General features: G+C 45.5%; 1 protein-coding gene across 3 annotated transcripts in view; it reads left to right on the forward strand.

The window, feature by feature from the left end:
* The first annotated feature begins 3,102 nt into the window (after window positions 1–3,102).
* The window catches only part of mark2b (MAP/microtubule affinity-regulating kinase 2b), an 83,460-nt gene continuing 69,305 nt past the window's right edge, over window positions 3,103–17,257 (forward strand). For all 3 annotated transcript variants that reach the window (XM_056300738.1, XM_056300739.1, XM_056300740.1), the window contains exon 1: window positions 3,103–4,575. In XM_056300738.1, the coding sequence (XP_056156713.1) occupies window positions 4,525–4,575 (51 nt within the window). In that variant the 5' untranslated portion in view covers window positions 3,103–4,524. The remainder of the gene's footprint in view (window positions 4,576–17,257) is intronic.

The following is a 17,257-nucleotide window of genomic DNA, read 5'->3' on the forward strand; positions in this document are numbered from 1 at the left end:
CATACATACATACATACATACATACATACACACAAATCATCGGCGGTCACTCGGAGTCGAGTATGACCGGGGTCGAGTACGGGTCTTCAGGTGGACGTAGAGGCCGATCCTAGAGCCGCACGACGGAGGGACGCCTGCGCGTGACAGCTTTTTACGTAGAGTGGCTGATGCTCCTGCAGCCACCACACGGTCCTTGGCAAGGAGAGGGGTGGCCGGAGTCCGGCGGCATGGAGAACCAAGACGACATGGGAACCACCCTCTGCTGCAGCCTTCACCCGCCTTCGCTACCGTTGTGACCTGGAGACATCTTCTGCCGGTTCTGCCGTCGAGGCTTTTGTCGGCTGGCGCTTCGTCTGGAACCTCCCCCTTGACCTATCCGCCTCGGGTGACCCATGGGACGGCATTGCCCTGGGGATCATTAGTACACGCAAGCTTCCCCACCGCAACAAGGTGGCGATCCAGGAGAACACACACACACACACACATTCACACGCACGCACACACACACACACACACACACACACACACACATGATGGAATTGTGACGTGAATGTCAATCTTGCGCTGAAAAGACGATGTTTGTTTGGTTAGGTTTTAGGCAATACACCGTCAGGTAAGGAAAACTGAGCTCGATCGCACCCCAATAGTCAAACGCGCAGCCTTGACCTTGGAGTGTGCAGGAAAACAAAAGCCTCCCTGCGACAGTGCTGAGAGGAAACGTTGAGGCGGCCGCGTTGCAGTTCACCTACTTGCCCTGAAGATGGCGACGTCGGAGTGCATTTTCAATGGATGCCATCGAGAGCAGCGGCTCGTCTGAAATGGTGACGGTTGGATGCGGCGGGTACACAAACGTGTTTAGGCTTGAAACAGGTGGCAGCAGGGTTTTCCCCTGTTTTATCAATAACACGCGTTTCCAATAAGGGGAGGGGGGGGCGTTTATATTTTGTGCACTCAAGGGAAATGAAACCACAATTTAAACTGCTGACCGGCCGGCATATCCGCTGTGCAATATTGTAACCGGTTATTTTTTTGCCCGGTGCGGGATTCGATACGAGGTGTACTGCACCACAAGGCGACATCACTAACCGCTCGGCTAAAGGATCAGACCCGTTAGCTAGGGGCTAACGTGTCTTATTATTAGTTTACAGTCGTCACCCTCCCCGGAAGCGCGCCCTCGCGCTTTGTCATTCCGCGCTCCGAAGAGACTTCTGAAGATCTGCACACTTCCGGATCCCACCGCTGCCACCAATGGAACCGGTTATTTTCTTGCCCGGTGCGGGATTCGATACGAGGTGTACTGCACCACCACTAACCGCTCGGCTAAAGGGTCAGACCAGTTAGCTAGGGACTAACGTGTCTTATTAGTAGTTTACAATATCATTCGGTGCTAATGAAGTTGATTAGTGGGTGTTTTATCACAGCCCGTGGAAAATGGGTACACTTTATCAAACCCAGTGACATAAGGGGGCATAATGTCACGGATAATAGATAAGTCACTGATAATTATGTTATATGGTGGGGCTGGCCTGAACACTAGCCATTATAAGTCAGTGGTAGGTAATACGCCTGATAGGGAGACACCATCATGGGTTGACAAATTGTAGGGGTCTTTGGTATTGTCACTCCTGCTGCTGCTTGGGACGAGAGTATTTTCTTGAAACCCACACTCAGTACAATTTGACATTTCTTGTAGTCTCCCATTCCCCGTTTCTCCCCTGGTTGTTGTCTGAAAAACATCCTCAGCATGTTGGACGAATGGTCTCACGTCTGTATTTTGACGGCATGGTCTCAGATTAGCAATGGGTATTTTGATGGAGCTGTTTTAATAGCAGCCATATCAGCATTTATAATCACGAGCCCCAGTGGCTGCTAAGTAACCTGGAAAAGCTATACCAGCTGGCAGTTACAATGTTCAGCAATACCACTATAATTACGCATTTATTATATAGCCTCTTCGAAGCCAGCAATGTCTAGGTTAGCGCAATGGCTGGCTAATTATACCCACCCAATTCAACCTTTTATCAATGCATCTGAGTCTTAGAAAGAGCCAAAGGAATGGCACAAGTCAGTGTTTTTGCATGCTATTTTTCCAGCAGCGGTGTCAGTGGCTATCCTGTGGCAGCTCACCGCTGCCCTTGAACTTCTTCTTCTTTTCCTCTGACACGTATTGCGCTGCTTTTGTTCTGACATGGGGTTAAGGTGCTATGTGATATGCAAAATGCAGGGTGAACAGACTACTGTGGGTTTATAAGTGGAAGGGGGGCGAATATGCAGATGTGTAACTATTTGGCAAACCCCCAGGCTTTTTACTGGCCCTGCAAAGACCACACTGGAGCATGCGTGTGCGTGTGCGTGTGCGTGGGTGAGAGAGAGAGAGAGAGAGAGAGAGAGAGAGAGAGAGAGAGAGAGAGAGAGAGAGAGAGAGAGAGAGAGAGAGAGAGAGAGAGAGATTGTGCGTTCTCACTTGTGAGTCCTTGGGTCCATGGCAAACAGGCATCTCCTAGATCTGCATAAGGTAGAGCAGATACAGAAAATGTCTCCGGAGCTGTTAGATTGCACGACGCTGTGACGAGTGAAGAACAAGTCGGGTCAAGTGTAATCTGAGTAGCCCAACGTCCCAATTCAACTCCCAGGGGGGCTCCGACCAACGCCACACGCCTCAAGAGATAATAAACTAGAATGTGGGCGCACCCCCTTCTCACCGGTCCCTCAATGTGGAATAGGAACCATTCCGCAGAGAGGGGAAAAAAGGAAGAGACCTCAGGGAGAACCTACATCAGACCCCCCCCCCCCCTTAGGTCGGACATAAGGACGGCGTAACGGTTTACAACAGCCGCTCGACGAGGCGCAAGTTGCGTGGCGAAACAATGCAGGATACACGTCATAAGTCAGAAGGGACGGATGGTGACACCCCCCCCCCACTCTCCACCCCCCCCCCAGCTCTCTACAACCTGCCGGTTACCCGAGTGCAGAGTACGCCGAGCTGTCACCTTCATACCTGTAAGACTTTCCGAGAAAGGTCGAATCTTTCCGAATCCGGTACGACGCCATCCCTCTCCCTCCCTCCCTCCCTCCCTCCCCCAGTCGTGGCGTTAGCGGCCATGTTACCGCGAGCTTGTTCCGGTATCGGGGCTAGATTGTGCGGATAGGGCTGCGATCGGGGCGCAGCTCCCAGCCTCTCTCTCTCTCTCTCTCTCTCTATCCATCCGTGTGTGTGTGTCTCTCTATCCGTGTGTGTTTGTGCGTCGCCCGTTGAAACGCACCGCCAAACCCCCCTCAAAAAAAGGAAAAAGACGCCTTTCCGATAATGGACTTTACAACTTGATTATTCTCCAGTCGCCGCGTCACGGGATTATTTCGCCGTCGGGTTTTGCTGACCGGACGAGTCTGTTGTATCTGCTCCCCGCTGCGGCGCTTTGCGAGCGGACGGGGCGGCCGGCGAGCTCCGCGGGTTCTGAGTTCTGCCGGATCTGCGGCGGCAGAAGCTACGCTAACGTGCTAAGTTAGCTTCGTCTCGACGGGGAGGAGGAAAAAAAGAAAAAGAATCAAGCTAGCTAGCTAGCTAGCTAACATCGCGGGCTAACATCTGCTAGCCGGCTAACTGGCTGGTCAAATTCGATTTTCTCGCCGGCCATGTGATTCGTTTACGCGGCGTTGCCCTCCCTCCCTCCTTCCCCCCCTTTTATGTTTGTTTACTTCGTTTCGGATAGCTTTGTCGGAAAGATTTGTTTTGTTTGATTCGCTTTGCGCAGACTGGAAAGGTGGCTACTCGCCGGGGGTGGGGGGGAGGAGAGAGAGATAACTTTTGGCCTGAAAGTTTTGAAGAGCCCTCGCTCGATTTCAGATCCGAAAGGAAACGGTACTGCGACAAGACGGAGGAAGCGGCGGTACCGAGCTATGACACCCACACCGGATAACGAACTGCTGTAGGTGTCGATGACATTCGCGGGGGGGGGGGCGCTTCCTCGGACCGCTGTTATTGGGAGCTAGCATGCTAACCGCTTAAAGCGAACGTCGTCTGGCTAACTCCGACCGCCGACCCAACTTTTCTTGGCGCTAGCGGCCCCGTTAGCTAGTTGACCCGAAACGTCATTAGCTTAGCCCCCGTAGCTCGCTAGCCCATTTCCCACGGTGCTACGGTCCTGCCAGTCCGAGAAGCGGTCGTTCTCACGCGCTGGCAGGATTTCTGAAGACTTCTTCTTCTTCTGCTCTTTTTCCCCCCCCAGCTCAGTTTACCCTTCTGCGCTCTTAACAAATATGGGACCTACGACCGCTGCTAGCTAGTCGCTAGCTAGCCGGCCGACTAAGCTAGCCGCCGATGTGGGATTCAACTTGTTGATTTACGGGTTAACTGTCGTCCTGGTAGCCGGCTAGCGTTGGGCAACTACTGGAAATCCACCCCGGCTCTCGGCTGCGGAGAAAGGACCACCGTTTTCACGACTTTAAACGCTCAATAGACGTTAAGGGCTTTTCACATTCTTCCCATCCCCCATTTTTTTTTTGGCGATTCTTAATCCATTAAAAATGTCAACAAGGATCCCACTGGTGCAAGTAATCGAAAATTCGACCGGACAGGTAAGATCTGCAACTGACGTTAATGTGGCCAACATGATTGTTGTACTTCATTCATCAGTGTGTTTGCTCGTTTGATGCTTATTTTAACCAACAGTGATATCTTTGAGGAGCCGGACCCCCTCTTCGGCCGCCTACAGAGAATCTAGTTGTCCTGGCCTTCTCTCTAACAATGTTTTCCTTGCCACCCCAGCAGTGATTCACCAGCTTGCCTACGCAGCCACATTGGGTTTCCCATTCCTGGTTAGACAAAGACCCAATTTTAGGTTTCTGTTTAGACTGCATGTCAGGGGTATGTCCTGCTGTTTAACATACGAGACTAGATTTAAGCTGTTGTGGTGCAGCAGATTATCTAACTATAGACGGGTTTGCTTATTTCTGAGTCGACGATGCCCCCGAGAAACCTTGACAGTTTTGGCGTTTAGGTGCTGTACTTGAAGTTGGAAATCAGTTACTCTGCCGGCATCACAATGCACAATTTATTTGGGACAAGAAGTCAGACTTGCAGACAGAAATGGTCCTTTCAGATAGACCTTGGTAAGACTTCCATAATTCCAGATAATGGATAATTGCAGGAAGGTGCACTGGTTCATTGTTGTGGAGCCTACTGCATCTGTTATCTCCAAATCTATTTTTGTCTGTTAATGCGTAAATCTATTTAAATGTAGCCAAACATTTTACGTTTCTTTTTAAACCTGAATTGTTTTGTTTCATTAAATAAGATAAGTACATTGACAGCTGCTAGCTATGGTAATCAAATTAGAAATATATGATATTAGGGGTGTAATTAGTTTCCTTGTGGATGGGAAATGAATCCCAGTAAGGCCTTATAGTAAACCCAGTTGGCTCTCATGGTCTCTTGAGATAAGAACTTTGCAGAAGACACAAATGCTGTAGAACCTTTGAATTGATTTCCTAATTATGACTACGTTCTGTTTGTGGTTTTAAAGCGGAAGTTATGAGTTCCATATGGTGAACACAGAAAAAGATTACATAGTTCTTTGTTTTTAAGCAAACTTGGTTATAACAATGAAATGCAGAATGCACCCAGTCTTTGATTAATATGCCAAACAAAGCCTCGTGTGGTCAATTAGAAGGGCCATTAAGATCAGTCATCTGCTGGACTTGGCTAAATTGAGATAGGTTGGATGGAAAAAGTTGTGATGAGAGGCCCAGTTAATTGAAGTACACAGTTGGGTCATTACATTTTGGATTGAATTTGCTCTACATGAGACAGAATCACAATCACAAATCGTAAAAGTTTGCCCCATCACTGCACAGCCAGGCACAACAATTTAAGCACTGTTAGAAAAGAGGAAGAGTTCAAATCAGTAGCACTGTTGTGGTCCGGCCCTAATTCCCATGAGTTCCCAGCATTTTTCCTGGCTTTTAAAGAAGATTATCTTGTAACGTCACCAGCCTGGTTGGCCTTAAAATGGGACAGGGGGTGGTGGAAGAGTCTGTAAAGGTGCACAGAACAGCCACAAGGAACAAACACAAGTCTACTGTTACAGATTTAGAAATATTAAGGGGGGAAATTATACTATTGGAATGTTTTCATTTATAAAATGTGTCAAATGAAATTTAAGGACAGATATTCAAAATTGTTTGAAATGCACCAAGGTGATCTGCATGAGAGTTTTGTAGACTGGTCAAGCACCCCAGCTCTGCTCTGTAAATCATTAGAAGGCTGAGACAAGGCACTTGTTTCCAAGTCCACATTATCTGTGTTAATCTTTCAGACGATTGTTGGCGCAAAAATCCTGCTGATTTGAAGAGCCACCCACACTCACATGAAGCTACTTTTAGCTTCCAGTGGAAACCATGCCTGGTACTGAGACTTCTTGTTGATGAGTCTCATGGTTGCATGCCTGTGTTTTAGGGTGAAAAACCCATTTATGTGTATGTTTTGGGCAACAACAAAAAAAATCTTGTTTGTGTCGCCTAACATTGGCAGGGTAGTCAGGGATGATGTCAGCACAAGTGTATGTGTGTGTGTGTGTGTGTGTGGGGCAGGGGGCATATGTAGGTGTGTTTGTGTTACCTGGGCAGGTATGTGCATCTGAATGCGGCGGAGTTGAGGTTTTGTAGCATCATAGTGTTTGCTCAACCAGTTCGTGGCGTTGACAGTTGCTGTATCATAAATGGAGCAAGTGCATATATTCACAAAATGACAACACACTCATACAAGACACCCTGCTTTCCTCTCGACACGCTCTGTGCTTTGTCGGGATTAGGAAAAGGCCATTCTAGTTGCATGTGCCAAAGGATACGTTGGCAGCTTGTATAGTAGTTGATTTGTTTTTCTCCAGACACTAGTTCCATTGTGGTGAAAAAGATTTCTAGTTCAGCCCGAGAGTTAACTTTAAACACGAGGTCTAATTGTTATTACTAACACCCCCCTCGCTATCAAACCAGTTTGGACAACCTATCTTCCAAGCTAGTTCAGTAGGGCAAATGATGTCAGTTGGTTTAATCCAAGTGACATTTGCTTGGCATGGAACCACGGGGTTCAGTTTTAAAGTGTTAAAACTTGCCCGAGTCAAGAATTGTTCCACAGTGTTTCACGAAACAAAACAAAACAAAGAGAAAAAAAAATTGTCTGCTCCCAAAAAGGTAGGACTTCTACCTGAAACATTCAAACCCCAACCCAAGTTTGTAAACAGGAGCTGTACATCTAGTTGGAAAGAAGATCTGTGTGCACAAGCCAATAGCTGCTGAGCCCCTTGGTGATTGAGTCACAAAGGTTCAAACTGTTAAAGGTTGTGTCTTCCTTGTGCTTCTAGTGTGGAAAAATGCTGATGGAACTTGTCTGTTAATCATGGTGTGTTTGTGCGTGAGCACTTTGGAACAGGGAATGAGAAACTGTGGAGTGTACGGGAAACCGGCTGATAGGATGGTATGTGGGCAGGTGTAAGCAAATACACACGTAAATGGCTGTGCCTTTGAACAAAGGTTAGTGACAATAAAACCAGCTGATTATATAAGTCTTCTACTGTTTGCTGTCACATTTGTGTGTGTGTGCACGTGTGATTCACTGAGACTCCATGGAACGGCAATCCCTCTGTCTCGCTCGCTCGCGCGCGCACGCACACTCGCACACACATTGGCCTTGTCATTTCCGATGGGAGCTCTGAGGCTGATGTTATATTGGAAGTTTGTGGTGTGTGTTGGACAAAGACTTGAATAAAGTGTACACTAATATACATGGGTCTCTAATCTTAACAACAGGCGCTTGCCAGAAAAATGTTGCATCCTTTTTTTTCCAGTTCTGTCTTTTTATTCTTCCTTTATTTTTCATGCATGAACGCAACAAGAAGACATTTCAGGGGTGAAAGAGGTCTTGGGTCACAACTAGACCTTAACTAGGTTTGTAGGTTAAAGGTCAGGGACACGTGTGTGTGTGTGTGTGTGTGTGTGTGTGTGTGTCTGTCGCTCGCGTGCACACGCACACACACACGGGGTGTAAAAGGCCATGTAAAGTAAGCTTAGGGTGTCAGGTCTCAAGACACAAGACAAAATGGCACCAAATATTAAATGTCATTGAGCGTTGACACAGAACTCTGTGTATGTGTGAGTGTGTGGCGTAGACACTGGACATAGATCTGAGTAATCCCGCATCAGCAGCAACTCAAACATTCTGTCATCCTGAGCCATGTGGAAAGCTTGTATTTTCAGAAAGTCATTTTTGTGTTCTCTTGAATGGAGCAAAAAATTTCCCCCTTTTTTTCCATTGTCTGTATTGCCATGTACATTTGGCATTTTACAATGCATTCAAATTGGGCTGACTTGGCCTTTGGGTCATCTGGCTTCTTCTGTGCATGTGAGCCAAAAGCAGATGTCAGTTACTGCATTGTTAAAAAAACAAAGGCTAAGTGGGTAATACATTTTGTGGCTCAATAAGATCGGTGATCCTCCCCAGAATCATATTTATTATCATATATATTACCCCCCCTTTACTGTACAGAATCGTATTCTGATTCTGTACAGTAAGTTGGCGTAGACATGTGCTTTTCTTTTTTTGCACCATTTTTCAGTGCCTATTTGCCGACACAGAGAACCAACCAGTCCTTTGCTTGTAACCTTAACTACACATAGATGGTTATTTTGGATTCATTAAGCTGTATAGATGGATAACTGATTCGTCTCCATTAAGGTGCACTAATTTTGCTTCTGTAGTGGAAAAAGACTGAAAATTAATCAAGCCCATTTGATTTGATGTGTCCACACATGGCTTTTTTGTGTGTGTGTTTTGGTACACAGGAAATTAAGATAAAATCACTTTGTTTTAGGTTGTTACCAGCTCATTATCTCATACGTGTACTGATATATACTTTGACGCAACTGTGTAACAAGTTTTTTTTTAATTGAATGGTTTCCTCCCTTTTTGTAATGAGATAAAATCGTCAATGATTGATGCTGCATCATTTGAAGTGCAGGTTTGTTCGTTTAGGCCCTCCTCCAGCTGCATAGAATTCCCATATGAATCACGGGATTGTCTGATTTCCTGTTATACGGTGTTCCTCCCCTCTATTTATTCAGCAACGTCCTTCAGAAGCACACAGACCAATACAGCTTGAAATACAAGTCTGCCCCTCGGATTGTTGTCTCATCTGCTCCTCCATTGTCTGGGTGGATGTACCACGCTATCTGACCGAGCAGGATTCCTCCCGCAGCAGCGTGTGGTGGATTTCTCCAAATCAAGTTCTCTCAATCCGTCCCTTTACAAAAGAAAGTGGTGGGCCGCCACAGCGAGAGAGCTGCCTGCTCTGGCGCAAAAAAATGAGGGATTAATTAATCCCTGTTTCCATTCAGTTGCATTGTCTAGAATTAGAGCAGTGTCTGCTCTCATCATAGGGAATCCAATAAAGATCAGTCGGAGTAATGTGGCCTATTCTAGGATAGAAACACAGAGCCTTGTGAAATTGAAACTAAAATTTTCCCCCAACCACCACGGCTTCAGAGACTTTGAGGAATAACACTGTTTTGGAAATATGTCTTTAGAATAGTAAGGCTCAATATTTATCCAGATTTCAAGTTAGAGCTGAAAATCTAGTGATGATAACAACAAGCTATACAACAAGAAATTCAATATATAAGATTTTAGGGTGTATTTCAGCGTAGACCCAGAGGCGCAAGTGTGTGTGTGTGTGTGTTTTTTTAAAAAATATTTTATAGTATGCAAATGTTCGCCTATAGGCCAGCCTTCATCCATGCTCCTCTTGAATGAGTCATCGCATCGGCGATATATAACACACGTGCACTTGCACGCACGTAGCCGTTCCGCCCAGGAAACCATAAATTATGGCTCTCTCCATACCACACCAGTCTCTAGGCAGATGAACAGAGTGAGAGAGAAAGCTTAGCCAGAGCCCTAGCAACAGACAAACCTGCCCCACACTCACACACACACACACACACACACACACACTATTGTAGGCACACACCGGCTCACTCATTCCCTTGCACAGGCCCTTCAGTAGCTAAGTAGCTAAAACAGTTAGCTCTTCATTTATTCAAAATGTCATCTAGTTCTGATCATACATTTCAGTGTTGTTGTTTATGAAAGTTGACTATATTTACATGGCACAGACAAGGCCCTCCACCTCAGTAATGTCTTAATGTGGATGAGGGTGTGTGCATTTGTAGTGTGTCTGTGTCTGAACAAACCGCACACTGCTGCCTAATTGTTTAGCCAACAATAAAGTGAAGCTCAGCGCACCTTGATGCATTGTTTGTGTGTGCGTATGTGCATGTTGGTTTATCAGAGGGGAGCACAGTAGAACAGGCCCTTCCTGTTGAGCCAGGTGGTGGGTGTAGCCACCAACCGTAGACCTGCACGTCAAGGTTTTAACATCATTAAGGTGTACAAGTGGGTATTTCTGTCCAACTGCTTTGCTTTAATTCTGCCCCCTTCTCATGGCGAGCTTATTTTTCCCTTTTTTTTGTGTCTTGCACTTGCACTTCGATTTCCTTGTTTTGATCTGTGGTGAGGGATTTATTATCGGTCAGGTTCGGTATTCTGCAGGGAAGACTTCCTCTTGGAGAACTGCATCAAAACATGAAATGAAATCTTGGCTGTCCACCAAGTTCAAAGGTTCAGCGTTTAAAAAATTTGTTTCAGGACAATTTTTGACCCCCCCCCCCACACACACACACCTTGGTAGAAATATTTTGACACTGCTTGTTTGGCATTCAGGAAAATGGTAAAGAAAAAGCGACAAAAGGACAGGATTCAAAAAAGCTAAGAAAGTATAAAAAATGTATATATCCATCCATCCATCCATTATCCCAACCGCTTATCCTGCTGTCAGGGTCGCAGGGATGCTGGAGCCTATCCCCAGCAGTCATTGGGCGGCAGGCGGGGAGACACCCTGGACAGGCCGCCGGGCCATCCCACAAATATATATGTATATATATCTATCAATCAGATTTTATTTGTATAGCACTTTTCATACAAACAAATGTAACACAAAGTGCTTCACATAGTAAAACAATGAAATCAATAAAATCCCCCCCTCACAAAAAATAAATAAATAAAAGTACAGGCAAATTCTAGAAATTGTGTGTGCGTGCGTGTGTGTGTGTGTGTGTGTATATATATATATATATATATATAAACCCCACTGCTTTCAAACATCCCTTATTCCATGTCGGAAGTCTTAAAATTTTAACCCAGTCAAACAGGAGGTTGGAACTGCACTGACATTCCAAATGCATGGGTAGAGACCAAGTCCAGTCATGCACACAAATCCTCAAATAGTGATTGCTCACTCTATCAGCCAGTTTTGTTTGTGTTATGTCATGGATGTACCTTCCCAGCACACAATAGTATTTTTTTGCATTTAAAGATTATCTGTAAAGAATCCTATCCCATTGCTGAAATGGTACATGGTATTTGATGCATGCCAAAATTAAACTATGAATCAAAGCATGATTTATAGTGAAATTAGAACAGGTAAAAGTTGTTGAACCAACAGTTTGGCGAGGTTGCCATACAACACATTGGCAATCAACGTTGCCTTATAACAGTTGTTACTCGATTATTGCTAATCAGGATTATTAAATAAAATGTTTACTCCTTCCTACAAATAACAGGTTTACGACCAGTGGGAGAGGTGCTGTTCAGTTTTGAAATTTTAATTAAGTAGGTGTGCACTCAGGTGTGTGTGTGTGTGTGGAGGGGGGGTTACTTATAGGGTTGGGCATGTAAGATTTTAACGATTATCCAGCTAGGATTGCGCTCATTAAATTTGTTTCTTATCATAACTTCAGGCTTATAATAACTTCACAAAAGTAACCATCTCTACAGGTTTTGGATATTAGGATGTTGGTCATCTCCTTACAATAGGACCCTCACATTACTGCACCTATGTACTGCCAGTCTTTTGAATACCACCAGGTGCACAGGCAACAAGCCATGTAAAGATCTAGCCCACTGTGACGTCACATTGGGAGGCAACCAATCAAATCCGTCCAATCAGTTCACACAGTCGCTGCCTTCAAATCGTGACTATGTGAACTGATTGGCTGGTTGTAAATGGTTTGATGCTGTTTTGTGTCCTTGCTCTAAAACATTCATTATATCTTCTGCTCAGTTAATTCCAGCCATCAGTTCCATCTGTCCTTTTTATGCGTTTCTTCACCAGGTTTTTAAATCGGCCACCCTCTGAAAGCTACACAGATGTGTTTATTGGCATAACACAGGAACACAGCCAGACCTGTACACACAGAGGCAGAGTGAAGGCACACCGGGAACTAACTGCTGTGCAGTGGGTCCCAACTGCAACAGCTACTGAGCAAACAGAGCTCCGAATTGCTTTGACATGTACACGCGTGCATGCGCACGAGCACACTCACACACAGAGCTAGGTTAGTAGCTAGGTTAATCCAGTGTGCTTGCACACACTGACATATATGCATGCAGCACAGCATTGACAGCAAACTGTGACCCATTGTGGCACTACCTTGCGAAAGCCGGGGGGGGGGGCTCACAACTTGGCTGTGATAGTGTGAGAGAAGGAATAACTCAGTGACTGAGTTTGCGTAACTGTACATAACCTAGCCTATATCTTTTTGCATGCTCAATAATCCAGGTAGGAAAATCACAGAAAGTTGAAGTAGTTCATCTGGACACAACGTTTATTGACAGAAACATTTCATCACTCATCTAAGTGAGCTCTTTAGTCTTAACTGACTGCAGGGCCCTTATAAACAATACAGTGGCATAACGACTGAAAACAATGATCGGTTTCATATGCAAATTGCCATGACCATTACGTAAATTTATTTCTAGTTTTTCCTCTTATCCCACCCGATTAACCCAATGGCATATGGCCGGAACTCTTGTCGAATAACTCCCCTGGCTCACGTTTCCACAGGAAGGAGGTAGTCGTAACATCAGCTTCCTTCAAACTCGTGTCGGCTGCTCTCGCCATTTTACACGCTGAAGCCTCGCATGGATTGCATTACCCTCAGGCCGCGAAGGAGACGTAGGGAGAATGCCTTTGGTTGCTTGGCTGCAGGCGCCCGGGTGGGCCAGAGGGGTCGCTGGAGAACGACGAGTCCCCGAACACTACACTGATCTACACCCACTATTCCTCGGGTAAGGGTGGCCTAATGAATGCCTTACCCCGTGGATGCTCTGGCCGTGACCGGTTAAGGCGAGTCTGGGATACGAACCTCCCAGCCACATGACGAGCGGACTGCAAGAACGGCGGGTTATTCCGCTCGGCCATCAGAGCATCCCAAATTGCCATGACCAATATCCAGAGTTCAATGGCCATGTATACTATTCACCGAGAATTTGGGAATGGTTGCAATCACAGCATTGTTAGATGGGGACAGATGTACTTTTAGCCGCCCCCCCTTGGTTCAGGGATGATTGTTCCCTCTTCATATAAATGCCCTCTTTGACTCGCCGTTCAAACCAGCGTTCCTCCCTATCAAGGATGTGTACATCCTCATCCTTGAAAGAATGACCACTGGTCTGTAGATGAGTGTAGACTGCGGAGTCCTGGCCTGACATGTTAGCTCTTCTGTGTTGTGCCATCCTCTTGGCCAGCGTCTGTTTGGTTTCCCTGATGTACAAGTCACGGCAATCCTCCTGGCATTTAACAGTGTACACTACATTGCTCTGTTTGTCTGTGATGGCTTGGCGGCCTGTCCAGGGTGTCTCCCCGCCTGCTGCCCAATGACTGCTGGAATAGGCTCCAGCATCCCCGTGACCCTGAGAGCAGGATAAGCGGCTCAGATAATGGATGAATGGATGGCACTATATTGCTCTGTTTTTGCCGGGGGACCCAATCCTTGGGGTGGACCAATTTCTGGCGCAGCGTGTTTAGGGGTTTGAAAACAACTGAGACGTGGCGTTTTGAAAATACGCCTCTCAACTGTTCTGACTCTCCCGCCACATACGGAATCACCGCTGGTTTATGTTTAGGCAGCTGTTGTCCTTCTCCTCTCTTCGATCGGCTGGTGCACTGTTTGGGTGTCTTCCTGGCTTTGACAAACGCCCAGTTAGGATGACCACCCTAAACCAGGACCTGTTTAATGTGGGATTTATGTAAAGTCTTTTTTTTTCTTCTTCTTTTAAATTAATAGATACAATTTAATTAAAAAGATAACCTCTATTTTATTGGATTGAAGTGACTTAAAGACAGTAACTTATTGTCAGCAATTGCACTGTATCAAAATATAAACTGCTTTTAACAGGAATTGAAAAATAGACTAGAGGTTAAAGTAACCTAGCTTAGCGTCGCCTTAAGCACATAAGAACAACAGGCTGAGGTTTAATAATGGAAATAAGCCAATGCTGCTCAAGGCTGCCGGATGATTTTGGAAATGGTGTTTGGTGTTCATTATCAGTTCAGTTGGAGAAAGCCAATAAAATGATTAAACAGTTTAACGGTAGAATCCCTGAGTTACATTGACTTGAAATTGTTTTTTTTTACATGTATGAAAGACCCAAAATGATCACTTTGAGCAGAGTGTATATCACAAAAACCGGAATATTTAAACAGCATTGGTATAGAAATGACTTCAACCAGCCATTTTTGACTATGATCATTGTAAGTGGTTTCCTCTGTAGTATCAATATTGTGTTGCCTTGGCTGTGGCTTCATCAAGGTCTATGTGTACACCCACATGCGTTTCCTTTGATGGTCGTGTCAGTTTTTATAGCTTGTGCGATCTCTCCATATCAGTTGGTGTCTGAGGCACAACTAATGCCATGTGCGGGTGTGGATGTACGCTTTCCTTCTCACGCTAATGTGGCAGTGGACTCAGTTCCGCAGGCCCTGTTTACACCTGGCATTGATGTAAGTCTTAGGTGAGCTGATCACAAGTGGACAGCTCTAAGCACAGGTGTGAATGCACCCAAGACACATTAAGGATGCGATTGGGTGGCACAGTGGCCCAGTGGTTAGCACTGCTGCCTCACAGCAAGAAGGTCCCGGGTTTGAACCCCAGGCTGTCCCAGGTCCTTTCTGTGTGGAGCTTGCATGTTCTCCCCCTTGCCTGCGTGGGTTTCCTCCGGATGCTCTGGTTTCCTCCCACCATCAAAAAAGACATGCATGTTAGGCTTAATACGCCTGTCTGTGTCCCTGAGCAAGGCAATGGAAAGAAAAACTGGAGTTGGTCTCCGGGTGCTGCAGCTGCCCACTGCTGCTATACAATAGGATGGGTTAAGTGCAAAGAACAAATGTCCTGTTAAAATAACATGTACAATGACAAAAATAAAGTGACTTTCTTTCTTTTATTTTCTTCAATGAGATCCGATCGCTCGGACCACATTCGGAGGTGGTCTGGGCGGCATATGGCCCCATTCTTTTAGCAGTGTGTACTCGCGAAAGTTTCCCGGGCCACGTTGAAGGCCCGCCTACTCAACTGACATCCTCTGTGCAAGCGGGAGTATGTACTCATTTGCATGCCTACGATGTCATAGTAATAAAGTGTGACGCAACTTTGTCTATGATGTCTGAAAATTTCGAAAAGCCCATATAAAACGAGTGCGTCAAACGTACTTGTCTGGCCGGTCCTTCAACTTGTATTCCGAAGCAGTTTATAGTGTAAGTTTGTTGGACGAGTACGCTGCATTTCAACTAACGTCACTAGATGGCACTGTTTAATCTTGTGACTAAATTGAAAATACTGTGCCGCCATATAAACGCGACCTATATTCCGAAGTGACTTATATATACGTTTTTGGGGGGGTTTTTTTGAGTGCGACTTGTACTCCTTGCAACTTGTATTCCGGGAAATATGGTATGTGTTTATTTGCTTATGGAGCGGGGAAGTGAGATCCCATCACAAGTGATCACTCGAGACACGTGGAGACGCATGTTGATGCCAGGTGTAAACAGGCTATCGGTCACAAAAACTGCTACTTTAAACCCCTGCTACTGATAAAATGGAGGCAAGAGGTGTGAATAGAAGAATTGCGTGTTAGGTGTGTGTATGTGGGGGGGGGGGTTTACAGGCAAAGAGTAAACATGTCTGAGGGATGCGTTGGCATGCAAACAAACATCGGAGAGGGCAAGATACAGGGAGTGACAAATCACCATGGCAACACAGCCACCAGGACCTGGAGGTGTGTTGTGTGTGTGTGTGTGTTGGGTGGGGGGTGTTGTTATGAGCCTGTTTGTTCTGCATATAGCTGTGGTTGATAAGGAGCACCTTGGAGAGAGATTGCTGCTTTGTGATATTGCCGCATGTTAAATTACGTAGATCCCATTGTTGATATTTTCAAACATCAGTGCACTGTATGAAATGCTTCGTCATGACACAATTTAAAATTGTGTTCGTGAGCATGGAAAAAAAAAAGAAAAGAGAAATGCCTCAGAGAGCTTATAAATGTTCTTGAGGCATTGACATTAACCTCATGATTGTGTTGTGGCTGGTTACTCGCAATTTTAATTAATTTCGACACGTTCATACCCTCAAGGAGATCGTTTGACATTTTTGCACATTACTTTCCTCATAATTTGAAATGAACTGCACATAAATGTCTTCCCACTCTGCTATTTTCTATGAAGACCCTTTCCTGAAGTTGCACCGACATATGCCAGTTGCTATTAGCTACTGTGGTACAGAGAAGTTCATTTGGGACTATTTTGTGTGTGTGTGTGTGTGTGTGTGTGTGTGTGTGTGTGTGTGTGTGTGTGTGTGTGTGTGTGGTTGAGGGGTCAGGGTTGGGCTAGATTTAGCTGTACTCAGCTGGTGATAATATTTGATTAATACAAATGTTTTTATCACATTTATATACGTATTGGATAGGGGGTTTTATCTGGTTGTGGTTTCCTGTTTTCACAGTGTATTCACCCAATCACTGTCCTGTATGTTATTATACACCGTGATATAAGAGTCAAGTCAATTTTGTATCACAACTTACAAATTTGCCACAAGGGGCTTCGCAGCAATAGAACACCCTGTCCTTAGACCCTCGCATTGGATAAGGAACAACTCCCTAAAAAAACCTCAAACAGGGAGAAAACATAGGAAGAAACCTCAGGGAGAGCAACAGAGGAGGGATCTCTCTCCCCGGACGGACAACATGCGACGGATTTGTGTTTACACAATTTACACAACACAATTGAAAGAGGATAACAGAATTATAATGGAATTATGAAGAACATGAGTGACTGCCACAGTTCGGGAAAACAGTTTGACAGCATTCAGCTGCCAT

Source organism: Lampris incognitus, chromosome 20, assembly GCF_029633865.1.
Source record: "Lampris incognitus isolate fLamInc1 chromosome 20, fLamInc1.hap2, whole genome shotgun sequence".
Classification (NCBI taxonomy): domain Eukaryota; kingdom Metazoa; phylum Chordata; class Actinopteri; order Lampriformes; family Lampridae; genus Lampris; species Lampris incognitus.